Source organism: Zalophus californianus, chromosome 15, assembly GCF_009762305.2.
Source record: "Zalophus californianus isolate mZalCal1 chromosome 15, mZalCal1.pri.v2, whole genome shotgun sequence".
Lineage (NCBI taxonomy): Eukaryota > Metazoa > Chordata > Mammalia > Carnivora > Otariidae > Zalophus > Zalophus californianus.
In genome coordinates this window covers 51,138,402-51,159,749 of record NC_045609.1, presented here as the reverse complement: position 1 = coordinate 51,159,749, position 21,348 = coordinate 51,138,402, and the positions used below count along the sequence as shown (strand labels likewise).

Sequence of the window (21,348 nt, the reverse complement as noted above, 5' to 3'; positions counted from 1 at the left end):
GTTCCCAACCAACACTAAAAACTCCCAATAAACATGTTTAAAAAATAAATGCAAAAAAGGAATTCTGTCTTCAAAACTTTAAGTGACATAGGATTTTTACCTTTTCATATGTTATCTAAGACTCTATTATCCAAAGAACCCAAAGCCCACTACAGATTAAGAAAACTCACTATGAACTACTGTATAGGTAGGTATATGGTATACGGTAATTTGGTGACAAAGTTATTAAATGGGTACAATTAAAAAAAAAAACACACACACTACTGAATAGAATGCTTATTAAAAGGACCTCTTATGAGGGCTAATATTCACCCATATTTTATCTTTTGTAGGATTTCCTATTACTGACCACCAAGTTTGTTTATATTAACAGATCTGTCATTTTGCAATAAGTATAATTTTGAGAGGAGATTAATATTGTTTGGGGATCTAATCTTCCAAAAGAAATTCACTTCTCAAAAGCCTTTAGGTTTTCCCTCCCACAGCCAAGAGCACATATAGCTAACTGCACAGCAAGGTACTTATAACAATTGATTAAATTAAACTTGGAAGTGTTATTTATTAATTAACAGTCACTGGTAAAGAGGGTAAAGAAGTGGGGACTGTGTTACCAAATGCCCACCTCTACTTCGTTTCTAGAAGTTTCAAAACTTGTTGATTGAGGTTCCGTTTCAACTCTGCCAGGATCCATTGAACTCATATGTGTAGGCTTGATATCCACATTTTGTTCTTCCTAAGAAATATTAAAACAAGCCATTGTAGCCAAAAATATATTAAAATACTTCACCTAAAGAATAGAAAATCAAGATTTGGGTGGATTATATCATGGAAGTAATGAAAGACTTCCTCCTCTCTTTCATCCTCAGAAACTTAGGAAAGGCTGGGCAACTTGCCAGCCTCTGGGCCTGATCGAAAAGAGAAATCTAAAAGATGACTTTCGATTTTCAAGGCTTTACGTATATTCTCTCATTTTACTTTCATTGCAACTCTCTCAGCTAGATTTGGCAAGAATCATTATTCCTACTTCCTAGATGAGGAAACTGAAACCTAGAGATGTAAAATCACATGGCCAAGGTCTGTACTAAGCTGGAAGTGTTGGAACCCCAAGAGCCGCTTTGATAACACCATTCTGAAAAACTAGAGGAGTCTTGAGAATGCAACTCCAGTATCAGAGTAGAAAAGACCATACTGATAACTAAACCTTTTCTTGCTGCACACCTCATCCCTTTTTCTCAGTCGTAGGGTATGTTCTATTCCTATACCCTATTTAAGGGATCTATAAAGAAGTATCAGATTATATTTTTAAACTTGATAAATTCCACCATGGGCCTTTTCACGACTGCCATCAAAAGCAGAACTCAAATACATCTCTTAAGTCACCTACCCAAATAAAAAAGGTTCCATTGACTCCACAATGTGGAAAGCAACTAGCATGTATTGACTTCCACTGTGGTAAAAACTGTGCTAATTGTTTTACAAATGTTCTCAATTAATTTTCACAACTCTATTAGGAAGACATTACTATCTCTGTTTTAGAGAAATGCAGATATAATAAGTAATTTTCCCAAAGAACCCAAAACCACAGTGAGAGCAGCAGACATCTAGTTTTTCTAAGTTTCTAGTTTGTGCTATTTATACCACATGCTACTACCTCTTTTTTTAGCAGTCTTCCTCTTTCAGATTCATGAAGTCTTTTGTTGTGACAGACAGGCACATACATTTATTTTTCCTATTGTCTGGAGGCAGCAGATTTTTAAGCATAGATCATTTATTCTGGAAAGATCAGCTTCAGATGTACCCTGATTCAATTACACCAGGAAGTAGCTCTCTGTGAAATGCAATCCTCTCTCCGTGCAGGGTTCCCAACCTCAATGTAATATTACAAAAGTAACTCCTGCATGACTCAATCATTTTCAAAACAGTTCATCTTCAAAACAATTCATACCTTTATATAGTAAACTTAGGGTGGGCCCAAGTATTTAAATATTACCAAGAGTTTCGGTTGAATCACATTTCCACATTTGAAAGGTAGATGAGGGACTAAATCACAAATTGTTTATTTTCTAATTACTCTACCTAAAAGATATGACCAAAATATTTGAGAAGTACTATTTCTCAGTTGGTCACTGGCAAATCAATCATAATGATAAAACTCTGAAAACCTGAAATACACAATAACTACCCAAATAATTTTTCAAACTCTGATTCCCCTGTGATCTAGTGAAACTTAACCTTTTTATCCTCTAAGCGTTAATCAATTAAATAATTTTGAAAAATTCCTGTGTTAAATAAAAAAAAAGGCGTTGAAAGAACAAGATTCTACTCACTGTTTCAGGAGGCTCCAATGTGATCTTTTTTAATTGTTCGATTTCATTATCTTTCTGTGTATTACTGGAGATCAGTTCCTTCAGCTTTATTTCTAAAGCTGCAACCAGTTGATCCCGTTCTTCTCGCCACTTCTGAAGGTTCTCATCTTTCTCGGCCAGTTGTGCTGTAAGTATTTCCTAACCAGAAATTAAAGAAAACTTTATGAAACATTTTCTTGCAGAATTTTTTGAAATTTTTACTAGAAATAACACACTATGAATAAAACATGTAACAAATTACATAGTTTAGGCTAAAGTATTTACTTGTAAAACAAAATACACAATGCTTTCCTGTATTTACTGTCCACATGCTGTATTTATCCCTATCCCACCTCACTCCAAAAATCAGCTTACTGGTCACTTCTTTCAATAAGCAATTATGAGAAGGGAAAAAAAAAGCAATTATGGTTTTTAAACTAATACTAGCATTTCCCCCAATATTTTGGAAATGAGAGGGTAAAATTACAGTCAAACAAATGACAAAACTAATAGCAACAAACAACAGAGAATTGAAAATTTGAAATACCATTTTCAGTGAGTTCAAAAACCATGAAATAGTGGTGAATTAAAGAAAATATGCATAAAACCTAAACATGTGAAGCCACAAAACACTGCTGAAAGAAAATAAAAATACATCAGTAAATGGAGAGATAATTTGTGCTCAATGATCAAAAGACTCCATATTGTTAAGACGTCAGTTTTCCCTAAATAGATCTATAGAGTCAAAGCAATCTCAATCAAAATCCGGGCAGGCCAGAGTGTACGTGTGTGGAAATGGGAAAGCTCACTGTAAAAGTTATATGAAAATGCAAACGATCTAGGATAGTCAAAATTATGTTGAAAATGAAGAACAAAGTGGGAACAAACACACTGTCATTTCAAGCGTACTATAACAAGACAATGTGATAGTGGTATGAACAGAGATCAGTGGAACAGAAAAGAAGGTCCACAAGTGCATGGTCAATTCACATTCTACAATAACACCAAAGTAATTCAATGGAGGAAAGGACAGTCTTTTCAACAAAGAATGCTGGAACAACATACAAATGGGAAAAAAAAAAAAAGAACCCTAATCTCATACCACATACAAAAATTAATCCTTGGACAAAAGTGGCACGCAGTGGGAAAGTTGGGTTTTTTTTTTTTTTTTTCAATAAATACTACCAGGAAAATCAGTAATCCACATTAAAAAAAAATTAGTCTTGATGCCTAACTCACTCAAACACAAAACTCAATACTAGAATCAAAATATGAAAGGTAAAACCTAAACAGGAAATAGTATAAGAGAACATCTTCATGTATTTGGGGTTAATAAAGGAGAAGATTAGGAAAATGAACTAAAGTAAATTTAAGAACTCATATTCATAAAAAGGCATTAAGAGAATAAAAAGTAAACTAGAGATTGAAAAAAGGTACTTGCAACACATGACAGAGGGCTCCTATCCAGAAAGCCTAAGAAGCTCCTACATATCAACTAGAAAAAGCCAGACAGTCCAATAGGAAAAAGGTAAGGGGCCCTATAATCTTCAACCTCATTAGTACTCAGGGAAAAGCAAATAAAAACCATAAAAAATGACCAACACCACCATGTTTTTGGGAATATACAGCAACTCCAATACTAAGTGGAGTATAAATGGGTACAACTACTCTGAAAACCAATCTGACATTCTATCAGAGTTCCACACATGCATACCCTATCATCCAACATTTCTATTCTTGGCTAACAATGCAAGAAAAATGCATGCACATGTGACTGAGAGAAATGTATAAAAATGTTTATAGGAGAATTACACATAATAGCTCAAAGCAGAAAATAATTCACATATCTTCAACATTAAAATGAATAGGCCGTGGTATATTCATACACTGCAATATTCAGCAATGAAAATGGGCTAATTCCAGCTACATGTGACATGAATAATTCTCACAAACATAATGCTGAAAGAAACCAGGTGAAACAAATGCATCCCACATAATTCTATTTACATAAAATTCAAAGCTGCCCAAAACTAAAGTACAACATTAAAAGACAGAATAGTTATTACCACTGGGAAAGAAATAGAAGAGGAGCCCCCTGGGAGCCTGGTAATTTTCTATTTCTTGAACTGGGTGGTACTTAGGTGGATGTTGACTTTACAACAGTTCACTGAACTATTGTTTGTTTATTTACTGTGATTTACTGTGTTAAATATGACAATTTTACAAATTAACAATTTATACCTTAATATGGTAGACACACACATCCTAGGTATGACTGCAAAGAAATAGATGGGAGAAAGAAGGAAGCTAGCTCTCTTTAGGATTAAAAACGTAAAGTGGGTTTTGGGGCACCTGGTTGCCTCAGTCAGTTAAGCTTCCAATCATTGTACTATTGTTACGTAAGGTGCTAACATCAGGAGAAGTTAGTGGTAAGTACACAGGAACTCTGAATTAGTTTTGCAATTTTTCTGTAAATAAAATGATTTCAAAATAAGAAGGTAAAATTGTTTTTAAAAATCAGTGGGAAAATCACCCTTAACTTACTGAAAACTAACATCCTGGTTTTACAAGGAAGCTTAGCTATTATCTGTAAAATTCTGTCATAAAAAAACAACAAACAAAACTACCAGCAATGACAATGTGATACTGCCAAGTTACTACTATTTTAAGAAGAAAATCAGCTTTTCATTTAAAGATAGTGTCAATGTGTTTTGCAACAGTTTCCTAAAACCAACAATACCTTTAACTTCTTTTTTTCTGTTAGCAACATGAGGTGTCAGACTAAGCAGTCAATTAAAACAGGAGGGGAAAAACAAGCTAAGATAGAATTGCTGTAAGAGCTACAGCCTAGTCAGGGGCACCTGGGTGGCTCAGTCGGTTAAGCGTCTGCCCTTGGCTCAGGTCATGATCCCAGGGTCGGGGAATCGAGCCCCACATCGGGCTCCCTGCTCAGCAGGGAGCCTGCTTCTCCCTCTGCCTCTGCCTGCCTGCCTGCCTACCTACTTGTGATCTCTCTCTCTGTGTCTCTGTCAAATAAATAAATAAAATGTTAAAAGAAAAAAAAAGAGCTACAGCTAGTCAAGATAAAACTGAAGGTTATTTCTACCTACTGTCTTCAAGAAAATATTTAGTTGACTTTTTTTTAAGATTTTATTTATTTATTTTAGAGAGGGAGCACAAGCAGGGGTAGGGGCAGAGGGAGAGGGAGAGAGAATCTCAAGCAGACTCCATGCTGAGTGCAGAGCCCAAAGCAGGGCTTGATCTCACGACCCCCAGATCATGACCTGTGCCAAAACCAAGAGTCAGACGGTCAACCGAGCCACCCAGGCACCCATAATTGACTTTTTAAAAGTCCTGATAAAATCAGCTTATGAGATAACATATACACACCATGTTAATAGAATCTACAGTTCACAATGCAAAATTTTATAATATGGTAGAGATCACCCTGTAGCAATCAAAAGGAAGAGATGTTTAAGTTCTGTATCTAGGTACTGAGATGTAATTAGGCATTTTCCCAACTTGCTAAATGGATTGAAAAAAGTTAAAGATAAGTGAACTTCAAAATTGGGACAGAAAAGTCATCTTACAGATAGACAAATAGGCTGCCTTTTAAAAGAGCAAGAAAATCAGGCAACCATATAAAGACCGGTAAGAATCCCAGGGATAAACTTAACAAACAAAAGCTGGCGAAATACATCAAAGATAAAGTATAATTGTTACCAACCACTTCATTTTGTTGTTTTAAACAACGCTCTCTGTCTTCAGCATATTTTTTCATCTCTTTGTTTCGGAGATTCTCAGCTTCTTTTGCCTGAGTGATAAGCATCATTTTTTCTTCTAGCCATTTATTTCTATCAGCTTTATATTTATGTTCAGATTCCTATGTATATAAAAATAATACAAGTAACTATCATATGCTTAAATAATACTTAACTAATAGTCACAAATTTATTTTTAGAACATATTCATATAACCCATCACTTTTTCACCTTTTTGAAAATTAAAAATAAGTGTTTTTCCTTAAACAATGATAAGATCAGAATTTATTTCAGTTTATAAAATGAACACTGCTGGTTTCCTTTTCTAAATGGACTTTCTTTTATAAACCTTATTTTGCTATGAAGTCCATTTAAGGACACTCCTTCATCAGTGACCTTAAGAACAAATAAACAACCTCTTTTTCTGAAAGAGTTACAAAGACCCAAGTCTTTCTAAATGCCAGAAAAGAAAAAGCCTTGGTTTGTGACAGTCATTTCTAATTGTATGGTTTCAAAAATAAAATATTCCTGGGTATACGAGATGCTAAGTAAAAATAACTTGTGCAACAGGACATTCATGAATCTGAGGAACACTGGGAATGGCTAGACTGAGAATATAGCTGATCGGTAATTTCCATTCCAGAATTACAAAGTTTATAATCTATTTGATTACATCGTTTGAGCAGAACATAAAATAAAGCAGTATTCCTTAATATGAACATTCCCAATATAGTTAATACTTTTCCATAAATAATGGGAGTATTTACTTTGTTCTAGCTGCTTTGGGATTTTCCCAAAAGAAAGGGTAAATTCTAGAATATATAATTAATAGTTAACAAAAGTACTTTTTATTTGTTCAGTATCTGATTACATATAGCATGAAATTAAGAAAATAATTTAGATGCAGCCAACTTTTCAAAATCACTATTATGCTTTCTTCAATCTCAAAACTAGTTCCTTCTAATAAAATGTATAAAATTTTAAGTGGTATTTGGTAAACCCCATTAAAAAAAATTTCCTCCATACACTGTATTCTATACAGCATTTAGAACTGAACATGGAAAAAATACAAATGCAAAACAGAATGTTCTTTATATAATACAGTTTCAAATATATTCCAGTGTCCAGATAGACAACTGTATTCCTTTCCAACTTCATAACTTAAAATTAAAATGATTATATACAAAATAATTTCCCTAAGTCTTCTTTTTCACAGCAGTAATTGAGGACTAAGTTGTTTAAGGAGTAGAAAAATAGGTGGAAACACATAAGAAGTAGTGATTTCAGAATTAAGTATATAGAATATAAAAAAGAAGACCCAACCACTGTATTTTCATTGGCACTAGTGGTGGTTTGTATGTTGGGAATTTCCACCCCATGTCATTTCAATGTATACTGAAAAATTTTACCTATATGGTAGCATTTCCCAGGTAGTATTTCACCCATATCGAAATTAATTATAAAATATTTGCTGAATTCTCCTCTCATGAGAAATACCATGGCTAGATACATACATACATCAAATCGTACCTGTAACTCATCCTGAAGCTTACTGAGCTTTTCACTAAGTACATCTGTGTTATCCTCAAATTCTTTATTTGACTTTTGATTACTTTTGGCTTCCAGATCATTGCATTTTTCCTTCCATTTTTCCAGTTCTAATTTGAAAACATAAAATTATTTTTTAAAGCACATGCAAAGGTTATACCATATAGAGATACATACGGCATGAGATACAGACAAGAATCAGTAGAGCCCAGAAGAAAAACATAAACACAGACAGAACTGAGATAATTCCAAGGGCTGCACTTTTAAGAGCTCTTATGAAATTCTTAGAGAACAGTAAGTACAAGGACCTCTCAGGAACCCACTGAATAGTGTTCAGAGTATACAGTATAAACACATCTCAATCTTAATTATATAGGAAACCTCACATGGTTCTCAAAAATAAAAAAAAACTGTGATGGTATTCTGAAGGATGGAATCAGAGTATTTACCAAAATAAACATACAAGACAATACTAAGAAGCTGGACAGAGCTGAAACTCAGCTGAAAATTTATTTTTAATGTCTGGGAAACACTGCAAGTTATCATCCAGTTATTATGAAAGTATTCTTATTCCTTCTTTACTACATACAATTTTACTTAGATAAAACAATTTTCATCACATTGGAAAATGTCAAGTAATAGGACATTCCAAAAACACACCAATACTTTTTCACTATGAATTATTATAAATACTAAACAACTTTTAAAAGGGAAAGAAATCTAGGGAAATACAGAAAATGGCAAGTAGGTATGGAGATATTTAAGCAGTCATGTTTTTACCTGTGGCCAGTCTTTCAGCTTCCTCTAACTTAGCCTCGAGCACTCGATCCTGTTCCACCTGAGTTTGTTCCTGTTCTTCCAGGGTCATTCGCATGTCTTCAATTATTTTCTCTTTAACACTCAGATCTAAAAATTTGAGGAGAACATTTGAGAAACTACTAACACCTACACCTAGATACCCAATTTTTTCTGAGTTCTTCTAAAATTAAAATACACTTTTATTGACCAGAATAGAATCTGAGTCCTATGCAGACAGAAGCTTTGTCTTGTTCACTGCAGCACGTCGATGCCTAGAACAGCACTGGCAGATATGAAGCACCAAGTAAGTATCCGACGTACAGATAGATACCTGAATGACTGCAAGGATGGATGGATGGATGGAAAAAACCAATCTCTTCGGATAAAATTAATGATTTTTTATAATATTAAACTATTAATACTAATAAACGCAAATCTTGGGATTTAGAAAAAATGTTACTTGGCAAAACATTTATTTTCAGTGTTAATATTCTCAAACCAAAAGTAAAACATTTACCTCCTAAAAGCAAAAAGGGCTCAATCCCAATTTGACTTTTTTTTTCTTAAATCTTAAGTAATTATGTTTTCTACAAAAATTTCCAAAGCCAAAAATCTACTTCTATTATTTTTAAAACAAGCTCTTCAGGAATTACTGTGCTACTAGCCTTACCAAAATTGTCTCTGGCCCTTAAAAACTGATGACAATAATGACTTATAAACAGTTCCATTTTAATGCTGTCTGCTAGAAAGAGGTAAAAAGGAAAGATTACTTTGTTGCCTCTGGTGATGGCCATGTTTGTAGCAGGGCACATTTCAGACACTTCACCAAAACTATTACTGATGTCAGAGGTAATAACCCTATAAATGCATGTAGTTCAACCTCAGGTCACTAAACATTAAAAATAACAAAAATCCCAAAAAATGGCTCCCTCAAGGTGCACATAAATAGCAAACTTAAAAAAAACAATAAAGACAAATTTATTAAAACAATAAGAAAAAATTATATGAGTAATTTTCAGTATTTCTGTCTTTTTATATAAGCTGCCAGGAATGCTAGTAAAAGAGAATTGCTCCTAGGATTAAAGGAGTCTTGTTATTATTATCTAAATTTTTCCTTTCAAAAAGCATGATTACAAATATATTCAGATTATACAATTAATAAAAGTTTATTCAAAGAAAATCCCTTCCCTCTTCCACCCTATATTTTGCTCTAAACTAGAAGGCTAGAAAAAGGTTTAAGTATCTAGTTATCAATTAGGAAGGTCCCCCCCCCAAAAAAATTAGGAAAGTTCACGACACCAATGATAATTTCACTGACTATCCACCTACTATCTGAAAGGTAGGTGTAGTTAAAAAAAAAAAGAGAGAGAAAGAGAAAATTATTTATCACTTACTGCCTCCAATAATTTACTTTTCATTTCAGGAAATAATCAGAAATATGCAACGAATAAAACAGAAAAGAAGTAAAACTGCATTTGCAGATGACTTGATACTTTATGTAAGGAAAAAAGAAAGAAAACCTTTTTAGAGTTCATAAACTAGTTCAGCTAAGTTTACAAGATACAGAATAAATATAATTAAATCTATTGTATTTCTAAATACTAGCAATTAACAATTCAAAAAATGGTATTAAGTAAACAATTCCATTTTTAACAGCATTACAAAGAATTAAGTACTTAGAAATAAATTAACAAAAGATGTGTAAAATTTATACACTAAAAAGTAAAAAAAAAAAAAAAAACACTGAAAGGAATTATAAAAGGCTTAGCTAAATGTAAAGATATTCCATGGTTAATATTGTTTGTTGGCAATTTCCCCAAACATATCCTCAGATTTAACACAATCTCCATTAAAATTCCAACTGGCTTTTTTGCAGAAAATGACGAGCTGGTCCTAAAATTTATGTGGAAATGCAATGAACCCAAAATAGCCAAAATAATGTTGCCAAACAAGAGCAAAAGTGGGAAAATCCACCCTTCCCAATTTCAGAACTAAAACTACAGTAACAATATAGTGTGGTACTGGCAATCAAAGTCCAGAAATAAACCTTTACATTAATGGTCAACTGATTTTCAACAAAGGTGCAAAGACAATGAATGCAGTAAGAGAAAGTACAGTCTCTTCAAAAAATGGTACTGTGACAACTGATTCTCCATATATAAAAAATTAAGTTAGACACCTACCTCACACAATATACAAAATTATACTCAAGTGGATTAAATCAAAATGAATCAAAGATCTAAATATAAGAGCTAAAATGATAAAACTCTTAGAAAAAAACCTAGATGACTTTGGATTAAGCAATAGTTTCTTAGGCATGATACCTAAAATACAATCGATCAAAACAGATAAATTGGACTTCGTCAAAATTAAAAACTTTTATGCATCAAAGGACACAATCAAGAAAGTGAAAAACAACCCTCAGAATAGGAGAAAGCATTTGCAAATCTATCTGATAAGCCATGTATCCAGAATACATAAAGAACTCTTATAATTCCATAATAAAAAGAGAAATAACCCAACTGAAACATGGGCAAAGGACTTCAATTTCTCCAAAGATATATAAATGGCCTATAGCACAAGAAAAGATGCTCAATATCATTAGTCATTAGGGAAATGCAAATCAAAACCACAATGACATACCAGTTTATGCCCACCAGTAGGTTAGGTTAAACAGTGTCTCCCCAAAATACATGTCCATCCACTATGAATATGACCTTATTTAGAAATAGGATACTTGCAGATATAATCAAGTTAAGAGTAAGGTCACCTAGATTAGAGTGGGCCCTAAATCCAATATGACTGGTCTCCTTATAAGAGGGAAATCTGGACAGAGACCCATAGGGAGAAGACACCAATACACACACACCTAAAAGAAAAATGGCCATGTTAAAACAGAGACAAACTGGAGTTATGCTGCCATAAGCCAAGGAATACAAAGGATTGCCATCAACCACTAAAAAATTACAAGAGACAAGGAAAGATTCTTCCCCAGAACTTTCAAAACAAGCACAGCCTGCCCTATCAATACCTTTATTTCTGATTTCTAGCTTTCATGTCTGTATGAGAATAAACTTCCTTGTCTTAAGCACCAAGTTTGTGGTAGATTGTTACAGCAGCCCTAGGAAACTAACATAGATACTATGACTTTTTAACACGGTTAAACAAGTGTTGGCAACATGTGGAAACACTAGAGCCTTCATCTACTACTGGTAAGAATGTAAAATGGTATAGCCACTGTGGGAAAAGTTCAACACAGAACTATCATAGGACCCAGTAGTTCCACTCCGGGATCCTCAAGAGAACTGAAAACATATGTTCACCCAAAAATTTGTACACAAATAGTCATAAAAGCCAAAAAGTAGAAACAATCCAAATGTCTATCAACTGATACATAAATAAAATGTGGTACAGTCATTACAGTGGAATATTATTCAGCCATAAAAAGGAATTAAGTACTAATACATGGTACAGTACAGATGAAACTTGAAAACATAATGCTAAGTGAAAGAAGTCAGACACAAAAGGCCATATATTGTATGCACCCACTTAGATGAAATGTCTGCAACAGGCAAATCCAGAGACAGAAAGCAGATTAGGGGCTAATAGGGACTGAGGAGTGACAGCTAATGGGTACAAGATTTCTTTTTGGGGTGATGAAAATGTTCCGGAATTAGATAGTGGTAGTGATTGTACAACCTTGTGAATACACTAAAACGCACCAAACTCTACACTTTTAAAAAAGTAATAATTATGTACTGTATCTCAATTTTCTAAAAAAATTTATACTAAGATATCTAAGTAAAAGGCATTCAGTGTTTAAATAGAAATATAGAAGCCAAACTAAAAATGTACTTTTTTGTTTGTTGGGGAATGTCTCATGCACAGCTGAAATCATAGGAGCAAATGGACTCTCCAGTGAGAAAACAAAGAGAAAAAAGAAGATGACGCCTTAATCAGGAAAGTTGCCAAAGTAGCTGAGGTTCATTCTGAGAGACAGGCAGTAACTGGTACAGAAGAGATCACAACAGCTGAGAAAAGTTTCAAAGGAGGGGAAGCTACACATTACCATTTTATTTAGAAAAAATATACTCACACACAGTAAATACTACATAAAAAAGGAAAATGAGGAAAAGGAAGAGGGTGGACAACTATGTCAAAATAATGTAAAAAGTAAAGGAAAGGAGGGCTTGCAAAAAGGTAATAGATTTGAAAATATGTAAGTTAAGTGACTTGGGAGGAAGTTTCAAGAGCGTGGAGAAGATGGAAGTCAGATTAAAGTGGTCAAAATGGACCTATGCCACAGTTCTTGGTATTTGGCAAAGAGAAGAAAAATTAAAATATGATAGAAACTATATCCTGGTCCAAGGGCATGCTTTTTCAAAATAGCTAAGATCTGTTCACATTTGCCAACAATGACAAAGGAGCCAAAGAAAAGAAAACCCCTAAAAAGATTATGGAAATAGGAAATGTTAAGGGACAAAAGCCTAAAAGAAAGGCAAGAGAAAATAGGACAGTGCGCAGAGATACACACACACATACACACACTCAAGTTATTGATCCAAGTAAATCCCACAAATGTCCAAGTCATCTAAACAAGTAATAATCTGGTTGTCCTACCCCCTTCTTTTTAGTTGTCCAAGTACAAATAGCAAAAATTAGTGAAGAGCATCTGAAACTTAAGAGTAAAACAGACCTAGATCCAAATCCCAGCTCTACTACTCACACAACCAAGATATTAAGGGGTGAGTGAGGGGGAGGAGAGGAATGTGCATATTACGAACAGAAAGATGTATCATTTACAAAGGTAATTTTATATTTCAAATTTAAAAATCAATAAAATTTGAGTAAAAAAAGCATAATTCAGGACATAAGATCTGAACTTAAAGTATTTAATGGTTTTTAAAAACTTTAAATTTTAAATATGTTTTAGTTGACATACATCCTTACATGATTTTGTCTAGAAATCTATTCCATTCATTGTGACCAATGTAACTGACTTTATTTTTCACAAAATCTTGGCCATTACTTAGAAATCAGTATTTCTTTAACTGAGTATTTCTTAATGTTTTATTTTTCTAAGAATAAACCTTATGTTGGGGCACCTGGGTGGCTCAGTCGGTTAAGCGTCTGCCTTCAGCTCAGGTCATGACCCCAGGGTCCTGGAAGAGCCCCGCATGGGACTTCCTGCTCAGCGAGGAGTCCACTTGTCCCGCTGACCCTCCCCTGTCTCGTGCTCTCTCTCACTCTCTCTAATAAATAAATAAAATCTTTAAAAAAAAAAAAGAATAAACCTTATGTTGACGAGTCACTCATTAGAATCAATGCTTTTCCCTTTTGATAAAGTTACATCTTATGTTGACCTTACTTTACAGTTTTCAAAGGAAAATGCTAACTCAGTTGTTATTGCAACTACCTATTATTCTTGCAGTTATTTTAGTACTGGAAGTAGAGGTTTGTTCCTGACCTTTGCACACTCTCTCATATTGTTGTATAGCTTCTTCCATGTTCTGATTACTTAACTGCTCCTGCAAGATTAAAGAACATGAATTAAATGCAAATATAACTAAAATGTACAGCAATATTTAATAGTGGGACTTGAAAACAGGGTTCAATGTTGGGTCTGAAATCTCTCTCCTACAAGGTTGACTACTAGTCTCCTGCTTCCAAGTTTCTTTTGCCTTGGAGAAAAAGGCAGGGTGAAAAACAAAATTTGATACCTTTAATCTCCCTCAAAGTTACTGCCCAGTCATGTTATTTCCTCAATGTTTTAAGCTACCATGTTCTCTTACACACCAGAAAAAGCAGAAATGAGGAAATGGAGGCTCACTATGCATTTAACACAGGAGGAACAAGGAAAGCCATGAAAAAAGTTCCTTATCAATACACTTACAGGGCAGAAAAAATAGGGTCCTCCATCCCCTCTACGTAGAAAGTAGCTGGGGAGTTTGAAAAAAAAAAAAAAAAAAGGAGCCACAAGAGGCAAGAGTAAATTATGGGTACTGGAAATCTTCCACTTCTAGTTTTAACCTATCAGGTAATCCAACCTTCACTCCCTAGCTCACTTAACATCAACACTATCTCATTACTTTTCAAGTCTTAGAATGAAAATCATTGCAGAACCTGGAAATCTCGGAAATCTATTATGAAAGTACAGACTGCTTTATTAGATTCAGTTAAAAATTAAAATCATGTGTTTACACCTGAATATTCATTAGTTCGCTTCGTTCAAAAGCCAACATGCAAAGAATACAATTTCATTTCTTAATTGCTGCCAAATCTATTTAATTGATGTCAAGAAAAATATAACCACTTACAAAGGGATTTTGCTTTTTAAGTGTCCTTTCGAAAAATAATTTTTTATAAGACATGAGCTTCATTTTCTTTTTACTTTTTTCTTTTTTAAGATTTTATTTATTTATTTGACAGAGAGAGAGAGACAGCGAGAGAGGGAACACAAGCAGGGGGAGTGGGAGAGGGAGAAGCAGGCTTCCCGCTGAGCAGGGAGCCCAACACGGGGCTCGATCCCAGGACCCTGGGATCATGACCTGAGCCAAAGGCAGACGCTTAACGACTGAGCCACCCAGGCACCCCTTCTTTTTACTTTTATTTTGAAATTATTTTAGATTTACAGAAGAGTTGCAGATACCAGACATATCCTGTATAAGCTCCACGTAGCTTCCCCTAATGTTAACTCTTATATTACCACAGTACATTGATTTAAAACTTGAGAAACACTGGACCGAAAAATGAGCAGTTGAGTGTCCATACTCTATTATTTAAAATATGGAAATCATCTTTGTATGAAAAAAAGGAAATTAGCACTGCTATAATAATATTAACAATACTATAGACTGTATTTGGATTTCACCAGTTCTTTAGCGATATCCTTCTCTGCTTCTAGGGTTCCACACAGGACACAAGACTGCACGGAGTAATCCTGCCCCCTTAGTCTCCTCCAATCTGTGAGAAGTCCTTGGTAGTCCCTTTTTTTAATGACCTTGACACTTTTTACTGGTCAGGTATTGTATAAAAACATCCTCAGTTTGGATTTGTCTGATGTTGTCTCATGATTAGACTGAAGTTATGGATTTGGGGGAAAAATACCACATAACAGATGAGCCTTTCTGGTCACATCAAATCAGGAAGCTCATGGTATCAATATGACTTACTACTGGTGATGCTATTCTTGAACACCTGGCTAAGGTGGGGTCTGCCAGGTTTCTCTACTGTAAAGATACTAATTTTTCCTTTCCATATTCTATTCATTAGAAGCAAATCACTATGGCCTTATTTAATTTTAAGTAATTAATTTTTAGATTCCAGAAATAGTCAAAAGAGAATTTGTTATAAAGAACTGATACACTGAGGCGCCTGGGTGGCTCAGTCAGTTAAGTGTCTGACTCTCGATTTTGGCTCAGGTCATGCTCTCAGGAGCATGAGATCAAGCCCAGCATCGGGCTTCGTGTTCAGTGGGGAGTCTGCTTGAGATTCTCTCTCTCTCCCTCCCTCTGTACCCTCCTCCCACTCACATGCTCTCTCTCTCAAATTAATAAATAAAATCTTTAAAAAGAAAAAAAGAACTGGGGCACCTGGGTAGCTCAGTAGGTTAAGTGTCTGCCTTCAGCTCAGGTCATGATCCCAGAGTCCTGGGATCAAGTCTCACATAGGGCTCCCTGCTCAACAGGGAGCCTGCTTCTCCCTCTCCCTCTGCCTGCCCCCATCCATGCTTGTGTGCGCTCTCTCTGTCAAATAAATAAATAAAATCTAAAAAAAAACTTACAAAAAGAAAAAAAGAACTGATACATTTAAGTAGACACTAAAACATACCAGCAGAATCTACTTAAACTATTTTAAAAGCAAGACTGTTACCTTGAGTTGCTGAATGGTTCGCTGTTTCATATCTATTTCCTGAGAACACTGGTTTTTCTTTTTCTCCAGTTCATTAATTTTAATCCTCAGTAATTTCTCCTCATCACGCATTACAGATACCTAAAAAGTAATGTTTATAAAATAAATTATTTTTAAATACTAATTTTTTTTGTTGTTTAAAATTCATGGCCAGCGGTTCAAAGATTCATATCCTTCAAAACCCATTAGAGGGATGCCTGGGTGGACCAGTCAGTTAAACATCTGCCTTGGCTCAGGTCATGATCCCAGAGTCCTGGGATTGAGCCCCATGTCCAGCTCCCTGCTCAGCAGGGAGCCTGCTTCTCCCTTTCCCCCCTGCTCGTGCTCTCTCTCTCACTCTCTCCCTGTCTCTCTCAGATAAATAAAATCTTAAAAAAAGAAATTAGAAAATTATAGATTCTAACACACTATATGATATGGCTTCAAATTATCAAGAATTTTTTTAATAAACTAAAGGAGAATGCATATGAAAAGATCACTTCTTCTCATAATATTTTAAAAACCTCAAACTCTGTAAGTGCTCTCCAAAAAGAACACAGCACCTTGCAAGAGCAAAACCATTATCACAGAGAAATCAATAAAGATACTCTAACAGGAAAATACCGGCTCAGATTTCCAAGGGTTATTGAGTAACATGGTCCAGTAATATAAGAAATACTTTAGAAGCTAATAATGGCCCACACAGGATGAAAATGGAGCAGCTACAAGATCAAAAGTTATCCATGTATGTGAAAGTCAATTGATTTTTTGATGTTACTGGTAACCTAGTTCTACACACTTGTTAGAGAAATCAAAAGCACTATGAATTAGTATGTAAATCTTCGTCAAAAAAAAAGAAGATAATCTACGAACACCTTTATGCCAATTTCTATCACATCAATCCTAGAGATTTCATAAAATGAAGGAAATTAACTAAAAAAAATTCTCCTTCATAAAAAGCATGGAAATATACATAGTAATAGTAGCTCTGAGTGGTTTGGTTTCAGGGAATTTTTACATCCTTTTTACTTTCTGAATGTTCTTCCAAATTTACTACAATACATATTTCCTTTATAATCATACATTAGGAATATTTGTGTTTATCTGTTTATTTTGTTTAAAAAATGTGGGACTTGTAGTACTAAACACCAACCTTATCAATTTTACAACTATAAACTGTCAGGCAATAATAAGTAAAGACCATGTGTTGCACCAATATGCACAGAAGGACCACCTCAGTTTCCATCCTGGCTCTACCTTTTACTAGCTAAGTGAACATGGACAAGTTATACCTCTCAATACATAGTTAAAAACGGTGCCTACCCCTAATATGTGTCTGAGAATTAGATGAGATATTATATGTAAACTCAGCATAACTGACTCAGAATAAGCTGCTATTATTATTGTTGTTAGTAGTATTAGCACTGACATTATACATTATTTTGAAAGAGAAAACACTCTTTATAACCATTATTAGAATAATAGTAACATAACTTAGAGATACCCCTATAAAAAGTGGCATAAAAAAATCTCAAACATAGAATTAAAAAGTATTTCTATACAAATGATCCCATTTATAAAAATAAAAACATACGTATTTACATATATTGTTAAATACAACAACATATGTATCTAACTAGATATATAACACATAAATCTAATACACTTTGTTAAATACAACTTAATGTATGTATCTAAATACTGTACATACTTCTATTTTCGTGATCTAAAAATGTGTTTTAGGGTGCCTGGGTGCCTCAGTCGATTCAGCATCTGGCTTCAGCTCAAGTCATGATCTCAGGGTCCTGAAATGGAGCCCCGCATCAGGCTCCATGCTAATTAGGGAGTCTGCTTCTCCCTCTCCCTATGCCCCTCCTCCCTGCTCATGCTCTCTATCTTGCTCATTCTCTCAAATAAGTATAAGTATTTTAAAATTTTAAAAAAATTAAAAAAGTGTGCTTTAGCAATCTAAAAGTGATCTAAAAGAACACTGTCAAGAGTGGTTATATTTGGGGGGCGGAGCAAGACGGCGGAGGAGTAGGAGACCTAGAATTCGTCTGGTCGCAGGAATTCAGCTGAATAGGGATCAAACCATTCTGAACACCTACGAACTCAACAGGAGATCGAAGAGGAGAGTAGCAACAACTCTCTGAACAGAGAAGCGACCACTTACTGGAAGGTAGGACATGCGGAGAAGTGAATCCGAGGCGATATTCGGGAGGATAGACGGCGGGGGAGGGGGGCTCTGTCGGCCACTTCTGGCAAGTGATAGAGCCACGGAGCACAAAATCGGAACTTTTAGAAGTCGGCTCCGCTGAGGGAGGTCGCTGCAGTGGCTAAGCGGGGAGTGGAATCCTCCCGGGACAGTGTGGTCTCAGGAACCTCGGGGTCACAGAAAGACCGGGGATGTCTGAGTGTGGCAGAGCTCCCAGGTATCAGAGCGGGAAAGCCGGCTGCAGAAACGGAGCCGAGGCGCAGGCTCTCAGCTCGGGGTTGCCATAAACTGTGATCCGCGGCCCAGTCGGGCCACTGCTCCTCCAGCAGGGACCCACCAAGCGGCAGAGCCGGGGAGACTCCCCTTTCTCCCCCGGGAGGAGCGGCGCGGGAACGCACCGCAGGAATATCCTGGGTTTGGAGACTCCACACGGGGTCGGGTGCCAGAGATACAAATGCTCGGTCACAGGCCGGGTGAGCAGGGAGTGCGGGAGAACAAAGAGACGGGAGTGACTGCTTTTCTCTGGGGGCGCACTGAGGAGCGGGGCCCAGAGTTCTCAGCTCCCCCAGGTGGAGATTGGGAGGCCACCATTTTCGCCCTGGTCCTCCAAAGCTGTGCCGGGAGCTTGCAGGGAACAAAAGCACCTGAGAGCAAACCCGAGCAGCTTGCTTAGCCCAGACCGACAAGGGCGGGGCAATTCAGCCTCCGGCAAAGACATTTGGAAACCACGGCAACAGGCCCCTCCCCCAGAAGATCAGCATGAACAGCCAGCAAGCCAAGACCAAGTTTACCGATCAATGAGAACGGGAGAACTCCAGCACTAGGGGAATACTGCACATAGAATTCATGGCTTTTTTTTACCATGATTCATTAGTTCATCAAAGTTAATTTTTTTAACTGTTTTTTTTTTAATTTTTCTTTTTCCCTTTTTCAACCAACATCTTATCAATCTTTTAAAAAAAAAATTTTATTTTTCATTTTAAGGGTCATATTTTATCCCTTCATAGTAGTTACCCTTATTTTTGGCACATATATATATAAGTTGTTCCCTCTTTAAAATTTTGAGATACAGTTTCTTCTAACAGACCAAAATATACCTTAAATCACTAGTGTATGGCTTTGTTCTGGTCTCCTGCCTGATGACACTTTTTTTTTTTTTAATCTTCTTCTTTCTTTTTACAAACAACTTGTCAATTCCTTTTATAAAATCTTTTATAATTTTCATCTTTACAGTCATCTTCCATCCCTTCACTGTATCAACCCTTATTTTGTACATATATGTCTTTCTACCTTTAAAATTTAGGAGGCACTTTCTTCTAACAGACCAAAATACGCCCAAAATCTAGTGTGTGACACTGATCTATGCACTAGCCTGATCATATTTGATCATATTCTGCTTTTTTTGTATTGTTCTGTTTTTGTTTTTATCTTTTTTCTTTTTTTTTTCTCTTTCTTTTTTCTTTCTTTCCCTTTCTTTTGCCCTGGTTTCAGGTCTTTTCTGATTTATATAGAGCATATTTGTTGGGGACGTTCTTAACCTGTTAGCATTTTGTTCTCTCATTCATCTATTCTCCTCTGGACAAAATGACAAGATGAAAAAAATCACCTCAGCAAAAACAATAAGAGGTAGTACCATCAGCCAGGACCTACTCAATACGGACATTAGTACGATGTCGGACCTAGAGTTCAGAATCATGACTTTAAAGATACTACCTGGGCTTGAAAAAAGCATGGAAGATATTAGAGAAACCCTTTCTGGAGAAATAAAAGAACTAAAATCTAACCAAGTCGATATCAAAAAAACTATTGATGAGGTGCAATCAAAAATGGGGGCACTAACTGCTAGGATAAATGAGGCAGAAGAGAGACTCGGTGATATAGAAGACCAAATGATGGAAAATAAAGAGGCTGAGAAAAAGAGAGATAAACAACTACAGGATCACGAGGGCAGAATTCGAGAGATAAGTGATACGATAAGACAAAACATTAGAATAATTGGGATCCCAGAAGAAGAAGAAAGAGAGAGAGGGCCAAAAGGTATATGGGAGCAAATAATAGCAGAGAACTTCCCTCATGTGGGGAAGGAAACAGGCATCAAAATGCAGGAGGCACAGAGAACCACTCTCAAAATCAATAATAATAGGTCAACATCCCAACATCTAATAGTAAAACTTACGAGTCTCAGAGACAAGGAGAAAATCGTGAAAGCGGCTCGGGAGAAGAGATATGTAATCTACAACGGTAGAAATATTAGACTGGTAAAAGACCTATCCACAGAGACCTGGCAGGCCAGAAAGGACTGGCAAGATATCTTCAGAGCACTAAACGAAAAAAATATGCAGCCAAGAATACTATATCCAGCTAGGCTGTCATTGAAAATAGAAGGAGAGATAAAAGCTTCCAGAACAAACAAAAACTAAAGGAATTTGCAAACACGAAACCAGCCCTCCAAGAAATATTGAAAGGGGTCCTCTAAGCAAAGAGAGAGCCTAAAAGCAGCATAGATCAGAAAGGAACACAGACAATATACAGTCACAGTCACCTTACAGGTAATACAATGGCACTAAATTCATACGTTTCAATAGTTACCCTGAATGTAAATGGGCTAAATGCCCCAATCAAAAGACACAGGGTATCAGAATGGATTAAAAAACAAGACCCATCCATATGCTGTCTGCAAGAGACTCATTTTAGACCCAAAGACACCCCCACATTGAAAGTGAGGGGGTGGAAAACCATTTACCATGCTAATAGACACCAAAAGAAACATGGGGTGGCAATCCTTATATCA

General features: G+C 35.7%; 1 protein-coding gene across 7 annotated transcripts in view; it reads right to left on the bottom strand.

The window, feature by feature from the left end:
* The window catches only part of KIF20B (kinesin family member 20B), an 85,658-nt gene that overhangs the window by 17,771 nt on the left and 46,539 nt on the right, over positions 1-21,348 (bottom strand). For all 7 annotated transcript variants that reach the window (XM_027597175.2, XM_027597177.2, XM_027597179.2 and 4 more), the window contains 7 exons: positions 16,325-16,444; positions 13,920-13,980; positions 8,435-8,560; positions 7,637-7,764; positions 6,073-6,228; positions 2,328-2,504; positions 623-733 (listed from right to left, as the gene is read on the bottom strand). In XM_027597175.2, coding sequence (XP_027452976.1) covers positions 623-733; positions 2,328-2,504; positions 6,073-6,228; positions 7,637-7,764; positions 8,435-8,560; positions 13,920-13,980; positions 16,325-16,444 — 879 coding nt within the window. The remainder of the gene's footprint in view (positions 1-622; positions 734-2,327; positions 2,505-6,072; positions 6,229-7,636; positions 7,765-8,434; positions 8,561-13,919; positions 13,981-16,324; positions 16,445-21,348) is intronic.